Source organism: Xiphophorus couchianus, chromosome 20 (genome assembly GCF_001444195.1).
Source record: "Xiphophorus couchianus chromosome 20, X_couchianus-1.0, whole genome shotgun sequence".
Taxonomy (NCBI): Eukaryota; Metazoa; Chordata; class Actinopteri; order Cyprinodontiformes; family Poeciliidae; genus Xiphophorus; species Xiphophorus couchianus.
Genome location: NC_040247.1, coordinates 21,166,053 through 21,191,717, shown reverse-complemented (window position 1 = coordinate 21,191,717; position 25,665 = coordinate 21,166,053). Strand labels below are relative to the sequence as shown.

The window sequence follows — 25,665 nt, the reverse complement described above, 5'->3', positions numbered from 1 at the left end:
TCCCACCTCCCGCCTTCTCCTCGCTCCTCTTCTGCCTCCAGGTCGGATGACAGCGACTCCTCGCTCTCCGAGGTGCTCAGGTAGAGGAATCGTGTCTGTTGCTCTCCGTTTTTCCCATTTTGCCTGTTAACTTGTATGGTGTCTTGTTTTCACCTTCGCCTCTCCCTTAAGTCATCCATGGTTGAAGTCACTGTGAAATGCATGCATTAACTATAGGTAGCTTTTTCTATCTTTGCCATGCTGTGTTTCTCTGTGATTCCATGCAAGACCTGTACGAGTCATACAGCTTTTCTTTGTCCCACTGTTGAAAGGCATAAAGGGGCAAAACATCTGTATTTGCAAAGCCTCATAGGAATATTAGTTTATTTTTTAGCTGAAAGGCTTAAAATTGAGGTTAGCAAATCAAAGCTTGCTGTCCTGTAGAAACCCCCCCCATCTATATCACTATATACTTATTTTTCAAGGATGGCTGTTGACGTGGTTGATCCAAAAGCTGAAACAAAACTAAGGGATGGACTCTTCTATTCAGCTGTCTGTTAACTATTTACTTTCACTCTAATAAATCCTCAACGTGCAGGATCTTGTAACGCAACTTAATTACTGTATATTTTTGTATCTTTTAATAGTACAAAAAATGAAAGATTAACCGTCAAATCTGAGACATTAAATCTGCCTTCAATTTGGTTTCACCCTAATGACCTGCTGGTCTTGGGGTGAATGACCAGCAGGGTCTTTCAACCTTTTCTTTTGAAAACCAGGAGTTTTGTTTCTAAGGGTTTGCTTTCACAAACACAATCCGCCACTCTGGCATCTTGTGGAAGTAGTACAAGTCAGAAAGCATGTGTTCACAACATTCATTTTGGACTTCTCATGGTAGATTACCTCCAACAAGTACCTGGTCTGTAAGGCTAGTAGAATGATGGAGTGAGTCAGTGTGATACGCCAGCAGCTAATCCACTCTGCCGACCAGCATGTTGCTTTCTACTCCCTCATCAACGTCTTGCATATGTTCAAGCAAGGAGTTTCATCTGCTTTTCTTGACCATGGTGAAGAAAAAAAAAAGTACATCTTCATGTCAAGCCTTCTGTGCAATCAGCCATTGCAACACACTGGTAGATTTCCACTTGCGAGAGCACATCTCCAGCTGGAAAAATCTCCAGCTGTGAAGTAATTTAGAGCAGCGGCTAAAGAGGATGTTTGAAACTTACTTTCAAGACTCATATACAGTGTTCATATACAGTGCAACGCAGTTCACTGTTGTTCCATATAAATGCTAAATGCATGGAAATTAAGGCATCTTTTATTGCACTAGCATGACATTGACTAATTTTTTGAAAAATATTAATCTTAATTTGCACACATCTATTATACAATGCAATTATTTCTTAACATTCCTATTAAGGAATGCTATTTCTTTCTGTTAAAAAGTGTTTTGGATAGAGGCACAATTATTATCCATTAACACATTGTTATAGGCGTCTCCCGTAACATTTCACAAGGTTGACAAGGTCGGAGGGTATAAAGAGAAATATTTGACCATTCTGAAGAGAGTTCTGGGCCCTTTCTTGTGTCTTCTCTTCTGCTTATCCTGCTTATCTAGATGGTCAGAGGAAAAATGTTGATTACGTATCATGTGGTGATTTGACTAGGGACCCTATTCAAAGTTACAAAGTCCACCAGATTTTTATGAAATTATCCTAATGTTTTTGCTTTGAATACATGATGTCATACACTGTAACAAGGTTCCCAGGGCTTTTAAAAGGGAATCAGGCCCACAGCATCATAGATCCTCCACCTAACAGTGGGCATGAGTTATTTTTTCCCCATCATCTTTCATGGTTATTGGGGAGACTTGATGCCACTCTTTTCTACAGCCCTCTAATACTTCGCAGTGTAGGAATGTTTTGTCAATGCCTTTATCTTTTTTTCATGTGCTTATTGGAAACGCTGATTAACAGCTAACTAAGTAGAAAATATAATAAATAATTCTTCTGTTCCAGTTATTTTAAAGAGTTTGCTAGGGTGCCAGTAATTGTGTCACTGGTCATTTCTTTACAATTATACTCACTGTTGGATTTAAAATTATCCATGTGTAATTATGCTACTCCAATAATATAATTTTATCTTAAGGCTTTTGATGCATCGTTTTAATAATTGTCAATAATTGTGGGGTAAAAGAGAAGATGTATAAACAATACACTTAGCAGTTAGTTTGCTCCTTTACAAAATGTCTTCAGTGCCTCTTTATTCTTTCAGTTATGAGATTCAAGTTTCTCTCTTGAATTATTAAAAGTTGTTCATTTTAAGAAAATGTTGCTCACTTCATTAAAACAAACAATCCTTGATGTGACGCCGGGCACTTAGATAAAAAAAAAACATCAATCCAATTTTAAATCAGGAATGTTTATCTCCAACCCAGATGTTGAAACGTTCTTGGTATTTCTTCTAGAAAAAGAAGATATATATGTATATAATGAACCATATTTCCCACTCGGAATCATTAATTTCTATTTTTGATCTTTTCTAGCACACACACAAAGACTTTCCTGAAGTTCCTTCTGCCAATTTTTCTCTGTACTTCAGAGAGCACATGCTGATCTCCCTCCATGTTTTCATTAGTGCTGGTCTCTTGGGCCTTAGCCCTGCAACATCCATTAGCAGCTCTCTCAGAGTGCATAGCACAGTAGACCATGATATCCTGTCCTCAGACGCTGATAAAACCAGAACTATTTCTGTCATTTGTAGTGTCGCTCTATTGTAAGATATGAAGTGCTGCATTAGGCAGCAGTGCCGGTTGTTATTTAGAGAAAACAACACGAATAGAAAGCTTTCAAATTGAAGTTGTCAAAAACTACTTTCGTCAAATAAAAGTAGTTTGGTTGCACACCATCTAAGTGGGGAGAAATTTATATCATTATCATTATTATTATTGAAGTGCTTCTAAAAAAGTTTGATATTGTTTATAAATAATGGAGAAAATCTATTCAGCAGTATATTTATTTGACACTGTTGTCTTTTTTAAAGTACTAATTTTGTGAAAGTATATCATATTAAAATAGAATATGCTTGGTTTTAAATTCATATCCATAAAAATATTATGCACAGAAAACTATCTGGCAGGTGAGTTAGGCATTGCTATTCATTTCCTTAACCCAGATCCCTCCCTTTGTGATGCCACTGCATCTTTGTCTTTTTGCATTTCTTGAGTCCTATCAAAAATTTTCTGTATTTGCTGAAATGTACAGCATTCAGTCTCTAAACTTAGTAGGAAAATAGAACTAGCAAAATGAGTGTAGCTTAAAATAGCTTAATACACAATATAAATTTTATTTGAAATGGAAAAAACAAAAAAATCAAGACAAGCATTTTATAACTCTCCATTTCACTCTGAACATTTGCCCTGTAATCCCTGGAGAAGTTACTAACTGGACAACTTGTTTCCACCTAACCTACATGTGCCACATAGCTTTCTCTCTGGGTCCCTAAAGGCATTTGGCTGTGGAGGAGCTGAGACTCTACCTCCTGTTTTGGGGGATAAAAGTCTACAGTGTATTGCATGTGTCAATAAGGACATTCCCGGATCTCAAGATGGAGTTCATTGTTCGTAGAGTTGTTCATTTGACTGCAACGTTTTTTTGTTTTTTTTTGCTAATAATTGCTTTTGAGCTTGTTCTGTGCCAATGAGTTGAATTTTTGTGCTTCATGAATCTTGGCAGGCATGCATGTTTCACTTTTTTAATGGCTCATGGATGAGACTTCTGTTTTTATTGGCTGGCCATTTTACATGCTTTGAGCGAGATTTATGAAGTATGTTTTCATGTTTGTGATTTGAATTGTGTTTTCTTCATCTCCTTGTGCACATGAGTGGAGCATGTTGCCGTCTTTGAGACAGTGAACCATGTTTGTGTAGAAACAAGTCTGTTCAGAATATTTTTTGGTGTATAAGTCACAGTTTTATTTTCCCACACCCTCTGGTTATCCCTGTATCTTTTGCACTTCTTGTCACACTTTCTCACATACATGCACCCTCACTTGTGTGCAACATACAACCCAGGAAGTCCACCAGGGACCAGTTTTTTTCCACAACTCTTCCTCTCACCCTCCTTCTGCTCTGTCTCACTCTGATGACTGCTCTCCAGGCATTCTGGGACTCTGGCCTGTCACAGGGACATATATTGGGAAGGCTGGGAGGGGACAGGGGTTGTGGCGGTCCATCTCGAGAGCCTGAGTGCACATAATACATGTCTGTGTATGTGGGGCTTTAAAGAAGAGGCAACACATTGACAAGTAAAATAAGGGAGCAGATTTTTACTGCTGTAGTGAGTTAATTGGGTTGCTCTGCAACAAAAAGGGAGCAGACCAGAGAGAGCGAGGAGAGCTTCAGACAACATCAATGTGTTGTTTTCCAAAATATCGTGAGGACAAGCAAAGCCATGCAAAAATACTAATAACCTTTCAACTTTTTATATTTTGTCATTTTACAACACAAACCTTCATTGGGTGTCAGTGAGATTCGGTGTGATAGGTTCACACAAAGTAGTGCATAATTGTAGGAAAAGTATTCAAAGTGTTGGCACACAATTTCAATTACAGTTTCAAAAACAATTTGATCAAACTAAGATTATTTTTCCAACAGGTATAAAGTTTTTTATGTAAGGAAGCCTGGTTGTTTACATTGAGTCACTGACTGTGCTGCTCTCCTGCTGAGCTAGCATGTGGCGAGGGGAAAGGAAAGACTCCCTTTTAATATAAAGGAAGCTCCAGCTCTATTGAGACACAGTCTCCTGTAGTCCATTGAGGTTTGAACAGAGCAAACGGACACTCCAAAAACACAGAAGAAACACATGATAGGTCATATTTTCTATGTTAAAGAAAATGAGATGCTCTTTTAAGAGAAATGCGCATAAAGCAGCTGATCACTGAGCATTTTACTGTTGCCAACATTTAGTTGGTGGCAGTAGTGGTTGGCTTAATGACTTTGTTGTGGAGAGAAGGATAGGGTTAAACACAAAGGCAAGGCAAACTGACTTCTATAGAGAGAGATCATGAAGTTAATGGCATTATTAGCTCAGTCGACCACCACCTTGTGGACAGGTGTGCCACGCCTGAGTCTTGAGCTGCTTTATTCAACAGTGGTACGTGCTGCCTTTATCTGTACTTACAAGTCTTTTTATTGGGTTATTCCGCTACCAACTTTGCAGAAAAAAAAAAGATCCAGCAATAGAAAAGTTGAACAAATTAGAAGTTTTTGACAACAAAATACATGGCTGTAGGACTGGACTTTTATTGAACAATAATAGCACTGCATCCTCTGAGGCTGAACCTTTACCCCAGTCATAAAATTTTCATATGTCTTAATAGGTTTTCTTCCAGAATTGCTTTGTGTTTTCCTTATGTATGAATGGCTTCCCTGTATTGATTGAAGAAGAGTGGCTACTCCAGAGTTACCATGGTCTTATTCGATTGTCTCTTTGTACGGTTTCTCAGCGTAGATGGATATCCATGTCTTGGTAGATTTTGCAGTTCTGCCACTAATTAGATGACATCTTATAAAAGCATCTCGTTGCAGTGGATTTTAGTTCAGTGCATTAAAGGGGGTTGAATACAAATATCTACCAAACTTTTCAGATTTGTTTTTGTAAAAAAAAATAAAGAAATGTAAAAACCACTTCTTTTTTTGTACTCTGCAATTATGCACTACGTTGTACTGGTCTTTCATGCCCAAGCAAAATAATTTGTGGTTTGTGCTCGAAATGTAATAAAATAGTGCTGAACAATACTTATAGTTATTTCTTAGGGGAATTAGTTCAAGCATAACTTGGCTTCTTGTTGGTTACAGAAAAGTTTCTTGTGTTTGTTGTGTGCATGCTCACTGCGAGCTTGTTTATTTTATTGTGCATCCACTTTTGATCTAAAAAAAAAACACGCATTTGACCATTCTCCTTTAAACTGATTAGAAACTGATGGTGTTTCTGTGTTTTTTTGACCCATAGGGGTGTGATCAATCCCATTGGAGGTGTAAAGGGGGGTCGGACAGCACCCCTCCAGTGTGTCTCTGTTGCCGAGGGCCACTCGAAGCCGGTTCTGTGTGTGGACGCTACAGATGAGCTGCTTTTCACTGGATCTAAAGGTACACACACACAGACTCACACAGGCATGCATAGTTGAAAAAACACAAATAGGTCACCTTAACATAATTATAATACGATATTACTAATGTTATCACTACATTTGGTAGTGATTTGAAACCAAAATCTGTTCCTGTTTGTAGAAGGAAAATGCTACATTATGTGGGTTTTACACTGCATAACCAATTTTAACAAAACAAAAATAATATAAACTGCAAATATTTTATAAAACAATCCCATATTGCACTTTCTATAATGTCTCTGACTCACCATTGGCTCAACATAAGGAATGCAACAGGTGTAATCATGGACACGTTTGTGCGCTGCGGCTCTTGAAACAATGAGTTGAATGAACTTTGCTTCCAAATTCTCTCCAGCTTGCCGTTGTCTTTCTGGTTTGTGCACAGTTTTTGTAACACACTTTTTGCTTCTGCTCTGTTTTCCACTATTGTACTAAATTAAGTCCCCTGTGATCACCCATAAAGTGGCATTAATCCATATTTAATGTCAAATATGAAAAAAATGCGATTTAAATAATATTAGCATTATGATGTTTTGCAATGCACATTGAATAGAGTTTAATGCAAGCTGTTGATATTAAGGAGTCAGTAAGATTAGCAGCTGCTGCATGTGTGATATTTGCAGCATTAAAACCAACACCAATATGTTACAGATTATACAAAACACCAAAGTTATTCTGTTTTATTCCAGCCGTACAATGAAGAGCTGAATGAAATGTCACAGAAGAGTGGGTGTGCAGACAGAAAGTGAATTGTATTGTAGATTTAGAAGAAAACCTTGGATCCTAATTCAACTTTTCCTCTTTTCGTCTTCAGATCGCACCTGTAAGATGTGGAATCTAGTCACAGGTCAGGAGATTGCCACCCTCAAAGGGCACCCAAACAACGTGGTGTCGGTAAAATATTGTCCCTCGTCTGGTCTGGTCTTCAGCGTCTCCACCTCATACATCAAGGTGTGGGACATCCGTGACTCTGCAAAGTGCATACGCACACTCACGTAAGCTTGTTTCCCAAATCAACCAGATGGCACCATTTTGAGATTGATGAAACATTTCAGTAAAAGACGATGTACAAATATGCTCTTTTTCCCCTTCAGCGATGTGCTTCAGGTTGCATTAAAGTGACAAATTAAACTGAAGTGCTTTTAGAGAAAATGACGGCGGCTGCATCTTACTTTGATCTTTTTTTTTTCTTTTTCTTTTACACTGCTTGATCTCTCTTTACCCTCTGACAGGTCATCAGGGCAGGTAGTTACAGGAGACGCGTGCGCTGGCACAACCACCCGGACAATCACCTTTGCTCAGGGCGAGTGTCAGATCAACCAGATAGCGCTCAACCCATTAGGATCTGTGCTCTATGCTGCTGCTGGAAATATTGTTCGGATGTGGGACCTTAACAGGTACATTTGTAACAACGTAGCATTTTTCTTCTTTGGTTACTTATGTAGGTAATCAGTCACTTAGATATCCACTGTTTATCTACCGGTTTTTATGTTTATGATAAGTTTATTAAAAAAAGAGAGATTTTGATCAACAAGTTGGTAATGTTAGTTTGTCCAAAATTCACATTTGTTTGAGCAACCATCCATCAATCACTTTCTCCAACTCTCATCTATCAATTCACCCAAAATTCACAGATCTGTCAATTTTTCTGTCAATTTGTTTGTATAGCATTCTTCCAATTGTTTTGTCAATTTATCTGTCTATGATCCATCTTTGTATCCAATATTAACTATATCATTATGCTGCCAATCCACCCATAATTCACCTGTCAGTTTGTCCGAAATTTACCCATCAGTCATTTTGTCCATCTGTCCGTCCATTTGTCGGTTTGTCTGTCTATCCAATGTTCGCCATTTGTCCTTCTCTTTGCTTGTCTGTCCAACATCTATCTGATTATTTTGTCATCCATCCATTTGTATATTTTTCTTTCATCTATCCCTCTGTCTGTCACTCATCCATTTAACATGGGAAAAGTACAGACATCTCAAAATGTGTTAGAATCCAGTCAGTGTTTTCTACAATCAGTTTTTGACATTTTTTAGTAAGGCCTCATTTTCTTGAGGTTTTTTTACGCCTTAAAAGATAAGTGATCAACAGATTGGAGCAGACAGTTCACGCTGAGGGGCTCCAAGGTATTTAATGATGCATAAGAAACCCCCCAAGAAATGAAAAATGAACAAATTAGGCATTTCTTCATTCTCTGCCGGAGGCATCAGTGTGTCGTAATAGTTCAGCTTTACGCAAGAGAGGGAAGGTGTCTTCATTTGGTGACACAGAGAGCTTGAAAATCAGATTTCATTTTTGTAATGAATTTCACAGACCTTTGTTTCATCTCCCAAGTGTGGATGTCTCTTTGTGCAGGATGCAGGCAACAGGCAAACTCTCAGGTCACATCGGTTCTGTCATGTGTCTGACAGTGGGACAGTCTCTGCTGGGCAAAGACCAGGTCATCACTGGCTCCAAAGACCATTACGTCAAGGTACAGCTCACAAATATAAATACAGTACTCTGGAGAAGTATTCATACACTCTTGACTTTTCTTACATTTTGTCACTTTGCAATCACAAATTATAAAACAAATTTTATTTGGATTTTATTAATTGGGAAGTAGAAAAAAGGATGCAAGTTGGTTTTTTTTGTACATAAAAACATTGTGGCTTTCATTTGTATTAAGCTATGTTAGTCAAGACTCGGAACTGAATTAATTTGCTGCAATTATAACCAGTTAACTTTTGAGGTATGTTGCTATGGAGAGCATTTGTGAACATCAGTTTTCAGGTCTTGTCACAGAATGTTAGTTGGTATTTGATCAGGCCATTGACAGGGCCATTTAAAGACAAACATATTTTGATCTGAACCATTCAGTTACCTCTGGCAGTATATTTATGGCTGTCTTGCTGGAATGGAAACGTCCACCTCAGTTTGACATCTGTTGCAGTCTCCACTAGATTTTCCTCCAGGATTTCCCTGTATTTAGCTCTACTTATTGTCCCATCAACTCTGACCAGCCACCCTATTTCCTGCTGAAGAAAAGTATCCCATCATGTTGGACCTTGGTACGTTCAGGGTAATTTGGAATGTTTTGATATGTATTGACTGAAAAGTTTTTTTTTTTTTTATCTGACCAGAGCACCTTCTTTTTAACCAAGACTTGTTATGACTTTATTTCAAGTCATTAGAAATAAAGTTAGAACTAGAATAAAACTAATAGTTATCACACTTAGATTTTTCTCACCTGAGCTATGGATCTTTGCAGCTCCTCCAGAGTTAGCATTAGTGTCCTAGCGGTTTTCAATGGTACAACATTTTTTTCTAACATAACCCTATTAAAACATTTTCACAGCTTTATCCATGACCTGTCTGTGGTCTCCATGAAGCTGTTTATTCAGCAATGTTGTTTAACAAACCCTATTAGAGTACGAAGGCTGAATAGAGGCAATAGGGACACACACTTGTTTTGTAGTTTGTGGTTATACGGTGACAAAATTTGAAATGGGTGGTATGAAAGCTGTAATTTTGAAAGATACTGTATTAACAATCTAAGTGCACAAAATAATGCTTATTTCTTTTTTTCTCTTGAGATATTTGATGTGGCAGAAGGAACTCTGGGTAATGTGGGTCCCGCTCATAACTTTGAGCCTCCGCACTATGACGGCATTGAATGTTTGGCCGTGCAGGGAGACGTGCTGTTCAGCGGCTCGCGAGACAACGGTATCAAGAAGTGGGAGCTGGAGCAGCAGGAGCTCACACAGGTTTGTGTTGTTTTGCATGTATGAGGAGTGTAGCACATGTGTGAGGAACCCAAAACATGTATTTGTCATGTTTAATACATGTCAACAGCTGCCAAGTGATTCTTGAACAGAAATCTACATGATCCTAGTGTATTGTCTCCTGTTGACACTGAGAGGTTCACTAAGTTGAGTTAACAGCGGGAGGGATGTCTTATTATCACGTGGATAATAATTCACACATCGGAGTTAGAGGAGTACTTTCTTGATAAAACATGGCATGAGTCTGCAAGTTGAACAATGAGTAAGTCTTGAATTGCAATTAAATCCTGATCTTTTGACCCTCATAATTACAGGGCAATGTCCAGCCTGCTCCTTACAGTGTGTGTTGCAATTAAAGTGCTAACAAGGTATATAGCTGCAGTAAGATCTCCCTTATTAGTTATAATAGTGAAGAACTGCATCACTACCTAAGCATAAGCTCCTGATCAGTGGAGCAACTCTTTAAGTATTACAACTGTGCTTCATCTTCCTGACTAGCAAGACTCTGTAAAACTCTGCACCACATCATTTAGGTTGAAAGCTTAGACATATTTACCCATTTATAGTTTAAGTACCTGCAAGCTGCTCAGAGATTATCTGCATGTGGTGACAGCAATGCATAATTTCTGTATCTTAGGATGAGTAAACATGCATATATAGATATAATAGATGAAATTTCTCCATTTTCTTTGAGTTGTACTTGCTAGTATTATTTTTTATCATGCTAATAAACACCTTCTAGGTTAGCCTCTAGCTGTGAAGTACAAACAATTTGAAGTGTCTGAGATAGGCAGGAATGAAATAAAAATGTTAGGCAACACTTTCAAAGTAGCTGCTTTAACCTACTGAGCTAAACCACAACCTCAGAAAGCAGTGATTGGAGGGCGCTAATGTGAAAAAAAGATATTTCACTGTTTGAATTATAACCGATTGTTCACTCGTCTATTTTGTGACATAATTACAAGGATATGTCGCTGTGTATGTTATAAATAAACTGTAGGTGTATCATTAATAATTAAGATTATCGATTATTAGCTTAAATAAATCAAAGAAAACATTTTTCATGTTAAATTCTTAAATGTTCAGATGAGAATTTTTCTTTCGCTATTAATTATAAATTTGTTTTACTCTTTGAGTGAAGAGCAAGTTGGACATTAATTTATCATAGCATAATAAACATGTATTTATAAAAGGTGGTATTTTACTATAGAGAAAAACTAAACATCAAAATGAAGAATATAATACAAATAAAATGTTTATTGGTATAACTTTAATTACTTTAAATTTACCATACTGAAGTTAAGCTAACTACATCTTTTAACATTGTTTGCTTATTACTGGTACCAATATATGATAAAAAAGGCCCTGAAAGACATGTTTTTGTTGTTTTTTGTCTTGCCAGATGTTTCTCGTTTTCATGATTTTAAAAGATTTACAAAACGTCATTAGAAAAGTAAATAATAATACTATCAGCTGACTTGTTAAACCTGCTACTTGTAAAACTGTTGCGTATTTCAAAAATGTGTTTGATAAGAGAAGATATGAAATGCATAATTTGTTTTCTTGGTCGTTGTCCAGTTTGGATATTCAGAGACAGGCTTTCTATGCAGACAGTCCTAAAAATGATTTAGCTCTTATTTAAACGGTCTTTGTAATAACAATGAAGAACTGAGCAGCCAGTTGCAAGCTCAGCTGGTGGCCAGCTTCCTGCTACCCGAGTGCTCCCTTCATGTCCCTTTTACCCGCAGTGTAGAGTTAGCCAGCAGTGTGTGTTGTAATGTGGCAGGAAAGTGGCGTGTCAACAGCAGGGAGCTTAGAGCCCGCTCACACCTCAGCTACAGGTAGTGGTGGAGGAGCGTGTCTTTGTTCCTGTGATTCTCCACCGTCTCCTGTGTATCCTCCGCTGTCTGCGTTTGTTAATAATGCATAATCGTACAGCTTGTGGGCGGATGTGGTTTACTCATTTGCATGCACATCACTTTCCCAGTTTGTTTTGCATAACTTCTGTTTTGCCTTTTGTTTATTCAAACAGACAAAGCCAAATCACAGGACATAATTATTTCTTTCCAAAGCTGAAATTAAATCAGCTCTCTCTTTGCTGCGGACTGTAGCATATGACCTTAACCACATTTGTGAAGCAGCCAACACCATCCATTTTACAGCTTTCCCGACTCAGTGATCTCTGTATAATTATGTAATGGGATCAAATTGTGGCTTTGGGTATAATAACGTAACATATTACAGTGGACGCTGAAACTCTGCCTTCTTCAGGATTATTACTGGGAGCTGCTATGCCTTGTCCAGCACCATAAAAAGAAGCCTCTGTTGTTCTTTTCCTCAAGGAATATGTGAAGTAATATTCTTATAATTACTCAAGACTACAGTCTAGTGGATCCCACACTACCCGACATGATGAATGTTCCAATATTGCCTTCCCAAACAGCTTACAGTGTGCATGCGGCTTTGCCGAGTAATAAGTGTTTATGTAACTGTTGTTATTGCTGTGTGGTATTATTTGCTGTAAAGTGTTTAAAAGATTTGACAGACTTTCACCTTTATGTGTAAAGCTATAACAGAGAGTGTTAATGTGGATTTATCAAGTCGTCTTGTTCAGGTCGTTCTGCAGTTTCTCAACATTTCCGTTTATCAATAATCATGCACCACATATGCTTTCCCCCCTTGCCAGCAATTGATAGTTGGCAAGTTTTAACTTTCACACAAGTTTTAAAATTCTTTAAATAGAATCTAGTTAAATAAATGAATTAATGTGCAGCAAAAACTATTCATGTCCCATTTTATTGTTACAATCAAAGATTTTGGATATTTTGTGTGATATCCTAATACAAACTGTGCAGCCCATTTCTAATGCCTTCTATCATCTTATTAAATAAATTCTTTGTATTTGGCTATTGTCCTCGTACCCCCTATATGGACTGGTTACCTAGTTAGACAGAAAAACATCCCCATAGCATGATGCTGCAACCACCATGTCTTCTGCAGAAATGGAGGGAAGTGTTGCATTTGCACCAGCCACAGATCTGCTCAAAGTAAAAACAAAATAATAACAATAGTATGCATTTGGTAACATTTCATGCACTTTTTCATTCAATCGTGTAAAGTAAATATATATTGGGATTATGTGTGCAAAATACATTAAGTGTGCTGTTGCCTAAAGATAGAATTAGTTTTGTTTTGTACTTAATCTATAGTTCATGCTCTCGTGAAATTTATCTTTACCTGCAGTTCAGGCAAGGAAGGTGCTGCATTAAGATGATCTAACTATACAGTGTTTTATACTTTTTTTTGTTTTTAAAATTAGAAAAAGCATGTCTTTACATCTACGTGCATATAGTGGGTTCAAACTAAACAGGAAAATAAATTACATCTGTTGCACAAGTCTCAACCATGACAGATTCTGAAAATCTTTTAGGTGTATTTTCATTAAAAGCAAATAAAAAACATGTATGAAATCAGCAGTGACAGATGACAGACATGCAAAAAAAAGAAGGGGATTAATTTAGAAAAGCCGTTTTCCTCAGTGTGTGTTCTTCTGCTCCAAGCTACCTTAATGTGCAGCCCTGGTGGCTGAGATGAATGCAATTATAGAACAACATTAAAACCCAAACTGAACGAGTCATAAAAGTTTAATAAAGCCCTGCATAAAATTTAAATTGCTCTCTCTGTGTTTGCTCTGTGTTTTAGGGGAAAAGGGTGAACTGATTTTGTTTGACATCTTACCTCTGCAGTGATTTATCACAGTCTTGTGTTAAAAAACTCAATATCCAATCAGAGGCGTTTTGTTTGATGCTCCTGTGGCACTCTTGGATTTTCTCAGAGCAAAAACATAGCCTACGAAATAAAATGGCAAAGACCATTTGAGGGCAAAGATTTAACTTGTACAAACCCTCATGAATTGTATTGTCAAGTAAAACTAAAATGCTTTTGGCTCACCCTGAGAATAAATGACTCCAAGCTTCATGGGTCCCCACCTTCATCACCCGTTGCTGCAGAACAGACCTTCATGTTGATGTGAACAGATCATTCCTTGCTTATGAATTCTGTTTGAAGCCATTGTAAAACACACAGTGAATAGACACAGTCTAAGAATAGCTGTAGCACAGTCTAAAAACTTGTACTTTTATGTTGCCTAGCAACAATGAAGTGCACTTTTAATTCAAGGAATATGTTGTTGTTCCCAAGATAATTCATTTTTGCTCCATTATAAATGAAACACAGAACATGTATGTGTATCTGCTGTTATTTAAAGAATGCAGCAACACAAATGTCGAGTGTCTGCTGCTAGATTATTGAATTAAATGTCAGATATATTTTTTTTTATTCGGCTCCTAATGCAGGTCTGCTCTGACTTCACAGCAAATCCCGAATGCCCACAAGGACTGGGTGTGCGCTCTGGCCTATGTACCCGGCCGGCCCATGTTGCTGAGCGCCTGTCGGGGCGGCATGCTCAAGGTGTGGAATATGGAAAACTTTACGCCCATAGGAGAGGTCAGAGGTCATGACAGCCCCATTAATGCCATATGCACCAACTCCAGGCATATCTTTACAGCCTCCAGGTATGTTTAAAGAAATATATGGACAAACTGTGTCCTATTACAGCTCTATACAGTTTCTTGCAAATATGTTAACAGCTATTGAATGTTTTTCACTTTTTACCCATCATATAGCCACACAGTTCAAGCTTTAATAATAATATATATATATTTTTTTTGTGGGGGGTCAGGGGCAACATTACAAACCAAGATTCCAAAATGAGCTTCAGGTTTGCTGTTGTAATGTCACTAAATGTAAACTAGTGATTACTTTTGCAAGGGACTTTATGTTAGAAATGATCCTCAACCTGTATTTTCTTGTTTCCAGCTTGTTCATGCATGTAAAATGATTTGTAGGTAGTCCTTTATTGAAGTCTTCTGGAAATGATTTAATGAGAGCTTTGGAGTTACAAATGCCAAATGACATAAAGTTCAAATTTTCCTCAATATAAAATGTTAAGATCAGAAGTAAAAAGATTGCCCTTTACCTAAAAGGTAATCTTTCTGTGGAAGACTGAATCATTTCAAGAGCTAATAAGCAGTTCAGCCCAGAGTTGCTGAGAGTGTTGAACTGCAGCTTTGATTTCACAATAGCGTGAAACAAAGATGGTGCTGGTTTAGCTGCCTGGGTCTTCTCCTTGCTGTCTTCTTTCATCACATCTTAAACTTTATTAATCATTTCCTGTTGTTCTCTTGCTCCATCGTCATCCTCACTACGACCAACTATTTCCTGTCTTGGAACTCCACACTTTGCTTTTCTCCTCTCGCCTCCTTGTACTTCTCCTCCTCCCATGGACCCCAGTGACTGCAGGGTGAAGTTGTGGAACTATGTGCCAGGCTTGACCCCATGTCTTCCTCGTCGGGTCCTGGCCATCAAGGGCCGAGCCACCAGTCTCCCCTGATTGTGTCCTCTGCACACCGAACCTCCTTTCCTCTGGTATTCTCTTAGCCGATCATTCTTTTCTTCCTGTTGTTTGTAATTCCCCAACTTTGAAATTTCTTCACCTTTGTACCTAAAATCCACCCTTTTAATTCTTTTTCTTTGTGTTTCTGCCCTGTTTTTCATTTTGTGCTCTTTTCGTTTTTGGTTTCTTTCAAAATCCTTCTCTGTTTGGCTTTAAAGAATCTTTTGTTTTACTTTTTGTAGTTATGTTTTGTTGGTCACTTGAGACATCAAGGGCAACAGGGAATAACAATCTCAATCCAGTTTGTTCCAAAAACGTTTATAGGGAAAGTTTTGCATGATCGGGCAATAATAAGACTTTGACATATTTTTCTTTGTAGAAATGTTGATACTATTGATGGGTCTGATCATGCTCCAAACTTTGACTCTAAACATTTATTTTACAATTTAACAAGCAAAACAGATAATCAAAATCAGATACATATTTCTGTGAACTGCAATATTATCAAATTGTAGTTGTAGTTAAATACAAACTTAATTTCAATAATAATAAAAAAGATTGATTAAAATAAGAACAAACAAAATAAATACAGTGAGAATAAAAAAAATCTGAACTCTTTGCTATTAGTATTAGTTACTATAAATTTCAATACAATAAATGGAGTCAACTGGACACCACTTGGCACAATTTTATTTTTGAATCACAGTGCCTCTGAAAGCTCTGCTTATCGGTGTTGTTTTGCCATATTTTAGTGCCAGTGGCCCTCATGGTGATGGGCATCACTGAACCTTTAAAGAGTCAAATCTTTATGCACATGCCAGTTGCATGTACACGAATAATTGTTTATATGCTGTGTATGTATCATTCTGTTTCATACTCAACTTTTAGCAAAGTAATGAGTTGGTGTCGGGTAGAAATTTAAAGGCAGCAGATCAAAATATTGCTGGAATCAATCACTCCTACCATTTTCCCCTTTCCTCTTGGATAGATTTGTGTTCACATGGCATATGCAGTCACAAAAATTGAGTTGCTTGTGGTTGTTAATAACATTTCATGAATTGGACCCTTGCAGACTTGTACAGAGCGCCATGCAGGCACTGCGGGCAAGGAGATGGGGAACAGTGCACTCATCATCTGTGTAACCCCAGCAGCACGCTGTAGTCTCTCACTCCCCACGGTCTTTTTTTTTTTTTTTTTTTTTACTGCTGCTGCATTGATCTCTCATACACAGAGCAACATTCTCAATACCTCACTGCCTCACCTGCTGCTCGCATCAGACAAAGTTTTGTGATGGCGCCCCAATGAGCAGCTGTTGTAACGGCATGATGTCCAGGTGCTGGATCTGGTTTGAACACTGCAGTGTGAAAGGGAACCAAACTAAATGAACTTATGAAAGTTGCAAAATCGAACAAAGCTTCCTGGACAAATCCAGGGTGACAGCAGCCCAGGTTTTCAGTTAATCTGGAAGTTAATGTTCCCCTTCTGCTCTCACATGCTAGCTGATAGAACTGTCAAACATAGGGCGGCATCTTTGTTGCCGTTTTGGAGAAACTTTCAGATGCAGACCAGCAGAAGGTTCTTGCATGAGGAGAACTGGACAGAATCCAGTTATAAACCAAAAGTCTATATTGTTTGGTTTAAAGTGAACAGAGAGGCATATATTTTTGCAAATTAGCTAAAGTTTGATTTCAAGTTTTTCAGTTAAAGTTTGCATTCACTGCCATATAGAGGGCATTTAATTATGACATGGATGAACTGTTCTCTCTTGAAGTTCATTGTGTTACTGAGTTCAAACTTCTCCAAAAGAACTAATGACAGACTTTATCTGATTTACGAGAAGATGGTGGACGTGTATGTGAGAATGATACTACGCTCTGTTGTTTGAGTTTTCATGACGATGCAGGCTAGCTTTTCAGTGAAGAGTCACTGCCTTTGTGAAAAATGTTTTTTTTAATTATGTGTGTGTTGAGCATGTACAGTACATTAGTGAAGTGCACTTTGAGATATGCGTCTTTCTAATTTGTCCGATACACACCAGTTGTTGTGGAAGGCAGGACTGCCTGATTTATCTTCTGTTATTTTTCCTCCATTTGTTGTGCTCTCCTTGCTTTTATTACTTCGCTCATCGTCCCTCCTCTCTCTCTCTTCCTCCCCAGCGACAAGACAGTGAAGATCTGGCTGTCGAAGGTGTGGAGGAAGAGGTGAGAAGCAAAGTGACTGTGTATCCTCTGTCAGCCATCTTGCTGCAACAGCAGCCGCTTCCAGCGACACGATGTGACGCCTCAGTCGCAGTTTCCAAGGCAATCAAGGTGTGGATCATGCAGAAAAACGGAGGACCGGGAAGTCAAAAAATATGCCTTTCAGAATTTTTGTTTTCTTTTTTCATTATTTTACTGCCAACTTTCAAAGTGCCATTCTGCTGTGGTGCTACTTGGAGATAAATGTTGTCAGCCTGGTGAAGCATCCGCCAAGCAAACAATTTCTCACCTGACATGAAAACAACCACCTGCAGCCGGGTACTAAATGAAAGTGTCCTTCTGTTCTTTCACCAAGGTTTCAGGCAGTGAGAGATGAATCTGCTCATGTATCTGCTGGACTGCAGTATTAGGGATTGTCTCAAAAACATTGTGGCTGCTTAGATACTGAGCACATTGAATAATCGTGTTAAATGGTCATGGCAGTGGATCGGTGGACTACTGCTCAAATGTCACTGTAAAATTACAGACTACCACTAATTGGTATCCAGTTTGAGCAGCTGTATGACTGGTTGTTTATCATGTTTGTGTTTTTGTTATTATAATTTCTAATTTATTGTTTTTCTACCTCACTCGTTTTAAACTCTGACCTGAGATGGCTAGAAAAAAAATAACATTTTTACAGGTCTTTGTGTGGAAACACTTGGTGCTTTATGTCTCTAAGTCATTCATTTAATCACTATCGCTGTATGGATGTGTCCTGTGTGGGCCCCCTGGCAATCACACCGTCTGGTTGCAGAACAGATATGGAGGTAGTGTCGGTCCAGCAGGACCTGACTGAATCTCATTATCCGTTCTGTAAAAGGCTAACTGCAGCCAAAGTAAGAAGAAGACGTGCAGTTTGCTGACAATATGAGCACTCCTCACGGAGATGTGTGGCAGGTATTGCACTGCGGCCAAAATGTTGGATTGTAATGCTGTCAACCTGCAACACGGGTGCCATTTTTGCCATTCATCATTCAAGCGCCCACTCCAACACTTTCTGTCTCTTTCCTTTTTAAGGTTGCGCTTCACACTGACCTTACTTTGGAGTCCACCTTTTTCCAGCTTCTAAACTTCTCCCAGAAGCCAATTTAATTAGAGCCCGGCTCTTCCAGCTGCTTTTCAGGCAAGATTTCTTGTGTGAAAGTAGGTCATCACTGAGAGGGATTCTTTTCTTTCCCCTCTTTTTTTTTTTTTTTTTGATTCCCAGTTTTCTTCCACCCACCATTTAGCTGCTACACTTTCAAGCAGGAATAAACTTCCTGCGCCTGTGCACTGATGTACAAATCTGTTTATGTGGCAGATTAGGCGTGTGGGCAACACGCACATATGCACATGCCACGGATAAATAAACAGTCTGAGAGGATGTTTCGGCTATCCATCTTGTTTGATGCGTCTTGGCATCTTTCACTGTGTTGATTTAGAGTCTCCATAATAACACAGAGACATACACTCCTAGGCGCTGCAGCATGCTCTAAAAGTCGCCTCCATTGCCTTTTGGTTGCCTGACACCTTCTAATACTGAAAATAGCTCCACATAATTCCATTATATCCTACCTTTTGCTTAACACCCCATCAAAAAAAAGAAAAAAAGAAGCTGGGACAAACTTCAAGCTTCCTGCCACTCAGATGTCTTACTGCTTGATAAAAAACAAAAAAAAACAGTTTATTGTCTGCTGGTCATGTTCTACTTAGCAATATCTATTTTGAAAAACCATGTTTTGCTCATTTGGTGCACTTTTCCTCGCAGAAGACCCAGAGTCGAACAGTACGTAGTTAAATTACGAGTGATGCTTGGATCAGAAAACTGAGTTCAGAGGAGAAGAAAGTAGAAAAAACAAGTTTCCTGTTAAATGTCCTGCTGCTGCTTCATGTGTCCAACATGAATCTGAAGCTGCTTAAACTTGCCAAAAGCAATTTTCTTGGTTGTAGTGTTCTGCTTAGGGGATAAAACATGATTATTCTAATAAAGCGTTGTCTTGAATAATATTTTGTTATGATTAGAAACTCAGGTATATGTGGAAGGATTATTTCAAACTTTAGTCATAATGTGACCCTGCGAACTAGCTTTTTCTACCAACCAAATGCCTTGTTTGTGAGAATATTATTATTTTGAACAGAAATGGTACTGTCAGTGTTTCATACCACTTTGTGAAATACTCATTTTCCATGTTTCATGTTTCCATTTGATGCCCTTTACTTCTATGTATTGTGCCAGTTTTACACGGCACCTTCCCAAACTGGCCAAAACTGAATGCCTTGAAAATGTGCACTGATATATATTGTTTGTTTTTTTGTTGTTGTTTTTTTTACCATAATGACATCTTTAAAATGTGTACAGTATGTAAAATATGTAAGTAGCTGTCCTGTAAAGCTGAAGTGACTGGTACATAATGTGGTCATTAGCAGGGTAATGAACTTCCACAGAGCAAAAGAGTAGGAAACCTTGACCATGAACCTGTTGAGCCCTTCACTGCATTTCTCTGTGCTAATTAGCCTAACTGACCCTGCTCACCATCACACCAGGCTCAGAGTGATAGTAGTGAATATACAAGGTTATCTCTTTCTTTTTCTTGCTCTTTTAGACTTCTGCTTGTTCTTTTTAGAGGCTTTGTAGTTCCACGGCTTTAGATAATCTGCTGCCCATCGTGTGTACATTTGCTGAAGGGTTTGTAATGTCAGTTGTGCTGATTGGTTGATTTAACCTCTGCAAACATTGCTGTTCAGTGGGGGACTTAATTGTCTGTATGTTGCTGATCTAAGTGATTATTTATTACCATTGACATGGTTATTTTTCCTGGACTCTGAACAGCATGCCAAGTATAAGAGTTACTCAGACCATGCAAAGAGTTTACGTGGTGCATCTGAATAGATTTAAATATTATTGAAAGGTGAAACTTGTGTATTCTATGGATTTGTTACAGGTTTATCTATTAATTTTGGTGATTGTACACTTGCCTCAATCTTTTGAATACCGTGTGGATTTTTTTCTCCCACACTTTTTTCACCCATTAATATACTTTGGTGCAGAACTATTTGAACAGAGATCTTAACTGAAAGGGACCTGAAAATGAAAAATAAAAAAAAACCTTGTCAGAAAATTAGACATTTTTATTTTAAAGCCAACAATTTAAAAAATGATTAATTTAAAATTGTTATGGTCATATGACTGCATATTTGAGAGTTGTCCAGCAGACAGTCATGGACAGCCTCAGTAAGGACCTTAAGACAGGTCAGGTCATTTTTAAAGGAACTGGCTGTTTACAGAGTGCTGCATCAGTAATGGAGGATTGAGTAAAGAGAAAAAAGAAGAAAAGGTCAACAAGCAACAGAGATAAGTGTAGCTTCAACATGGTTGTAAAGCAAAGTTCATAACAGATTCACAGAACGATATATCAAGAGTTTTACTTTTAAAAATTGTTACGAAAAATGCTTTTTGAAGATAGTCTAAGCTATTGAGATGCACCTTTTACTGTTTTCTGTTGACCCCAAGCTCTGACACTTCAAACTATTCAGCCCCATCCCATTACTTGATGTGTAAATAATTGTACCATATGATTTCTTTTAAAGCATTGTAGCAATGAATTTGAGTTCAACTGACTTCATTCAGATCAGTTGGTCTCAGATTGATCTCTGCAATTTAGGATTTACGAGCACTTTGGGAAACAAACTTGCTGCAAACACTTTACACCCTGTTTTCTAGATGTAGATGAAGCCATGTTTTTATCTTATTAAAAGATGCAGACATTGTCCTAAAAAAAGCACACCTGTTTAGGTTTAGAAGTAAGTAATCATATTAGTTCTAGGAAATATTATGTAATGGAAAAAGGAAATAAAAGGTAGTCCTTGCTTTCAGATTAGCTTTTTAATCCCATTTTATGGCATAACACAACTTTATAGATGCTCAGGAGACTTTATCTTCTTTTTCTTAGTTGTGTCTTGATATTCAAGTTCAGTTGTCAGTAATGACCAGAAACCACATGTTAAACTGTCTACTACGCAATCAGGAATGTATGCTAATCTTGCTAAATGTTGCATTCTGATTCAGGCAATACAAAATAGGCAACTTCTTAAGAATGCTGGAAATATTTTAAAATATAGGAATGAGGAAAAAAACCATCAGTATGCAGTGGAACAGTCTACCTCACTAGCTGCAAACCGCAAAGCAAAGTGCTTAAATGACTGGTCAAAAAGAAAAAAGAAGAAAAAAGCTTAGGAATTGATGAAAGAAACATTGTAATGTAATTTATCTAACTGTCAAGTAAAATTTCATCCTTGGTAGATCATGCAAATTTATCCAAATCGCTCGTATTTTGAAAAACATTAAGAGATACTTGCTGGAACCTTTTACAGGTTAAGCCTCCCAGAGCATACTGCAGCAAGTCTTAAAAAATGGGTCAGAAGTAAGTAGTAGGTGGCTTTGAACGCAACATGCATTTATTTGTTTAAATGCCCAACACTGGTCGCCCCCAGCTCAGTGTAAACCTCAGTATCCTGATTTATTGTCAGTACACATGACGAACTCCACTGTCTGGAGAAGCACAGTCATTTTCTAATAATAGCACGGAAAACTTATGTTTAAAGGTTTGGACAAATACAGATACACCAAAACAGAATACTTCTGAAAGGGATATTTAATTTGTTTTAAGGTAGGGTTGGGTTGAATGATTGACACAGTTTGGAGAAAATGTGAGAAATTTTTATGGGGGAAATCAAGCTAAATGCTGCACAGGCTCAGTAAAGATGTATTTCTTTCATTGTCTGAAATGTCAAAAACCAATATTTCTACTTTAGATGGCATATTTGTTATGAGTACATTTTTGCATGTAAAACTTGTTTACATTGCTGTTTTCATTGTTATGCTGACTGAGCTGGAGTTGTTTAAAATATCCCACTAAATCCTTTAGTGGGATATTTTAGGTCTTTTAGTGGGACCTAAAATATCTAAACATATAAAATATAGATAAATCTTTTACATCTGGAATTTTGGTCTTAAGAAGACATTGTACCCGTTAGTAAAGTTTTAAGAATAAACTGGGAAAGTGTGGGTTTTGTTTGGAGAAACATTTAGCTGCTTCAGTTTCCATAGCAACACAGATCTAAGGTTAAAAAAATAGTGCTAACGTTAGCAACATCCATTATGATTAATTCCAGAGTGTAGAAGTGAGGTACTGTAGAGTTATCATCACTAATGGCTCCTTTACATATCATAACTCCATGAGCTTGTAGAAAAATTATGTAAATCCTGAGTGTTGTATGACTAACAAGCTATGCACAGTAGATGTACTGTTTTAGCTGACTTCAGCTATTTTAAACAACTTAAACTGAACATTTTCATATAAATGTGAAACAATGTTTTGTCTACAACTTCACAGAAACCTAAGTATGGTGCTGTTTTTTTCAGCTGATCATGGTTTGTGTTACTGACACAAAAACCAAAAGCTCCATATATACAGTGACCCTAGTGGACTGGCAAGTTGCTGCGGATCTAGCTGATTAAGACAACCTACAAATCCACAATGTAACCTCACATAGTAATATGAAAGTTGCCTGCCTGGAAACGTTCTACCAAACTCAACACTGGCCTTCTGTGAAATTGTAGGAAGCTTTTTTTCTCTGATAAGATAATCCTGTGTGATGCTGTGTCCAGTGATTTTAACATTTTCAATGTATTTATTGGAAATTGCTAACATCAGCTCATTCTACATTCTGACTTACTCACGACTCATTTTCCAACAAACTCACAATGATATGTGTCTACAAGAAGTAAAAGAGCTTTTGCTGAAAAATCAGGACGACCCTGTTAGGTAAAAAAGAAAAAGTCCCACAAAGCTTGAGTACTATTTATATGGCAGAATGCTGCTTTTGAATGTGCCTGCTATTGGTAGCGTTAGCTTGATTCACTCATGATAACTTCAGCCTGGTTTTCAAGGCTAAGATTAATCTCACTGTTGTCTACTAAAGGCAATATACTTACTACTCAACTACCACTAAACAACAAACCCACTTGGCAAAAACCAACTATCCCTTTAATATTACCCATTTCCAGATGAAATAGGCAATTAGGTTTTTTAGAGTATTGCCTTACAGAGTTGCTATTGATATAGTTATTTTAAATTTAAGATTGATAGTATACAACCTTCCAGACATATTCTAACATAAAAAACAACGTGATATGAGTAGCCAGTGTTTGTATGTTATAGAAAGATCTAATGTTTCACAAAATTGAAGCTTCACAAAGTTCTTGGCGTTGTGCCTCAGCCAATTCTCCCGACTGCCTGTAAAAAACAAAGTGTATTAAGGACTTTGACAATCATCCACCAAACCTCATGAATCTGAGTTTGATGTGCTTTTTGGGATTGTGGATTGTCCTTCAGTTCTGTTTTAAGCCGGTAAGTACTTCGGCTTACTTTATCTTCCCGGCAGAAAAGGGCTGCGACTTTGCCTTGGGCTGCTGAGGGGATGGAATGGCGTTTACACACCATCATGTGAGGCTCTTGATCGAGAGAGCACTTGGCTACTCTGTCACACTTCAACACGCATCTTCTCTTACAGCTGCTTCAGTAGATTTCCTCCAGGATCTCGTGTCATGCTAACACAATACCTGACAATATACGGTATGTGAAATATGTACACTTAGGATAAAAATGTAGGTTCAGAGGCAAGGTGTGTCTTCTGTTGCACGCACTGAGCCCTCGGTAGTGTAAATGTGTGTACAGTTTTTATATATGATAAATATGCATGTAATGAAGCCATGTACAATTATTTGTGAATAATGTAAATAAATATTTAATGAAGAATCCAATAAATGAGTTCAAACCAATTTCTGTTTTTTTGGACATTTAAATTTTGCATGTTGAATATATTTTTCTTGCTTTTCGTAACCAGGTATTGTATAGCTTTATAGTGTCCAACATAAGTAAAGTCGGATGTTTTACCAAAATTACGTCTATAGGATAAAACTAGGAACAATGTAAATAATAGCATGAAAACAATTAAAGAAAATTGAAAGGGTACGGTTACATTTATGAAAACATTTCAGTTTTGCTCTGTATTTTTTTTCAAGAAGACTTTAAGCTAGATTTTTGTGTTCCAATAATTAATGTAAAAGATTTAATATTTTAACTATGGAAAAAAAAAGAAACACGTAATGCCATTTTTATGATGGAGATAAATTTCTTTATAATCAGATTAAATGGTTTATTTTATAGTAATTACCTAACTGTGTGTTTTACATAACTTGATATGAAAGGTGCTAATAACATAAAATTGTGTTTATCTTTTATATCACTTAGAATAAGCAGACAAACCCACCATGAAACATGTCATGTATATATAGGAGTTATTTCTCATCCTGGTGCTTTTCCTTCTATTTCAGGGGCAGCAATACAGACTCAAATCCCATCAATCTTCATTTCCTTTGCAAACTCTGATCATTAACTTGTGTCAGGCTGCGCCTGTCTCAACCACAATGGGAGACGCAAGCACTGTGATATACGATGGCCATTAACGTCTCAGAGGAGGCAAAACCCATCTGAAGATGCCTGTGACAAACAAACAGCCATGCACAGAGCCAGTCACATCCCAGCTGCATGTGCTCCGACCGCTTTCTCCAAAAAACAAACTTCTGAAAATTCACTTGAATGCATCTGAATCTGTCTCTCTCTCTCTCTCTCACACACACACACACGGCGTTCCACTAACCCTGTGTGTGCAAGCTGATCCATCAGTGTCTGACAGACAATGCCAATCACCTTGTAACTTCAAAAATCTTTACTCTTAGCACAGAGGAAAAAACACATCCATCATTCTTCCTGTTCATTTTTACATCAGTATTTCTGAAACTGTTTTTTAGGTCATTTTTCCACATAGGTCAGAACTTTACATACACAAATTGGGCAGCTATTTACCAAGCTGGGTTTTGTCTGTTTACTATTGATTTGCTGTTTTTACCAATTTGACTTTGCAAAAATAGAGAGCATTCCCTCAAAATCAACTTTAAAGTCTTGGCACATATTCTTAAGTGGAATTAGGTCTAGACTTGCACAAATAG

The 25,665-nt window shown here is 37.6% G+C and overlaps 1 protein-coding gene across 6 annotated transcripts in view; it reads left to right on the top strand.

The window, feature by feature from the left end:
- kif21b (kinesin family member 21B) overlaps nt 1–24,435 on the top strand; it is a 70,211-nt gene extending 45,776 nt beyond the window's left edge. For 2 of the 6 annotated variants that reach the window (XM_028003047.1, XM_028003046.1), the window contains exons 27-35: nt 42–80; nt 5,994–6,130; nt 6,965–7,145; nt 7,383–7,547; nt 8,512–8,629; nt 9,732–9,902; nt 14,295–14,494; nt 15,273–15,407; nt 17,532–24,435. In XM_028003047.1, the coding sequence (XP_027858848.1) occupies nt 42–80; nt 5,994–6,130; nt 6,965–7,145; nt 7,383–7,547; nt 8,512–8,629; nt 9,732–9,902; nt 14,295–14,494; nt 15,273–15,372 (1,111 nt within the window). In that variant the 3' untranslated portion in view covers nt 15,373–15,407; nt 17,532–24,435. Of the gene's footprint in view, nt 1–41; nt 81–5,993; nt 6,131–6,964; nt 7,146–7,382; nt 7,548–8,511; nt 8,630–9,731; nt 9,903–14,294; nt 14,495–15,272; nt 15,408–17,531 lie in introns of those variants that run through there. The other 4 variants (XM_028003048.1, XM_028003050.1, XM_028003051.1 and 1 more) reach the window with 4 other exon arrangements.
- The last annotated feature ends 1,230 nt before the right edge of the window (nt 24,436–25,665 follow it).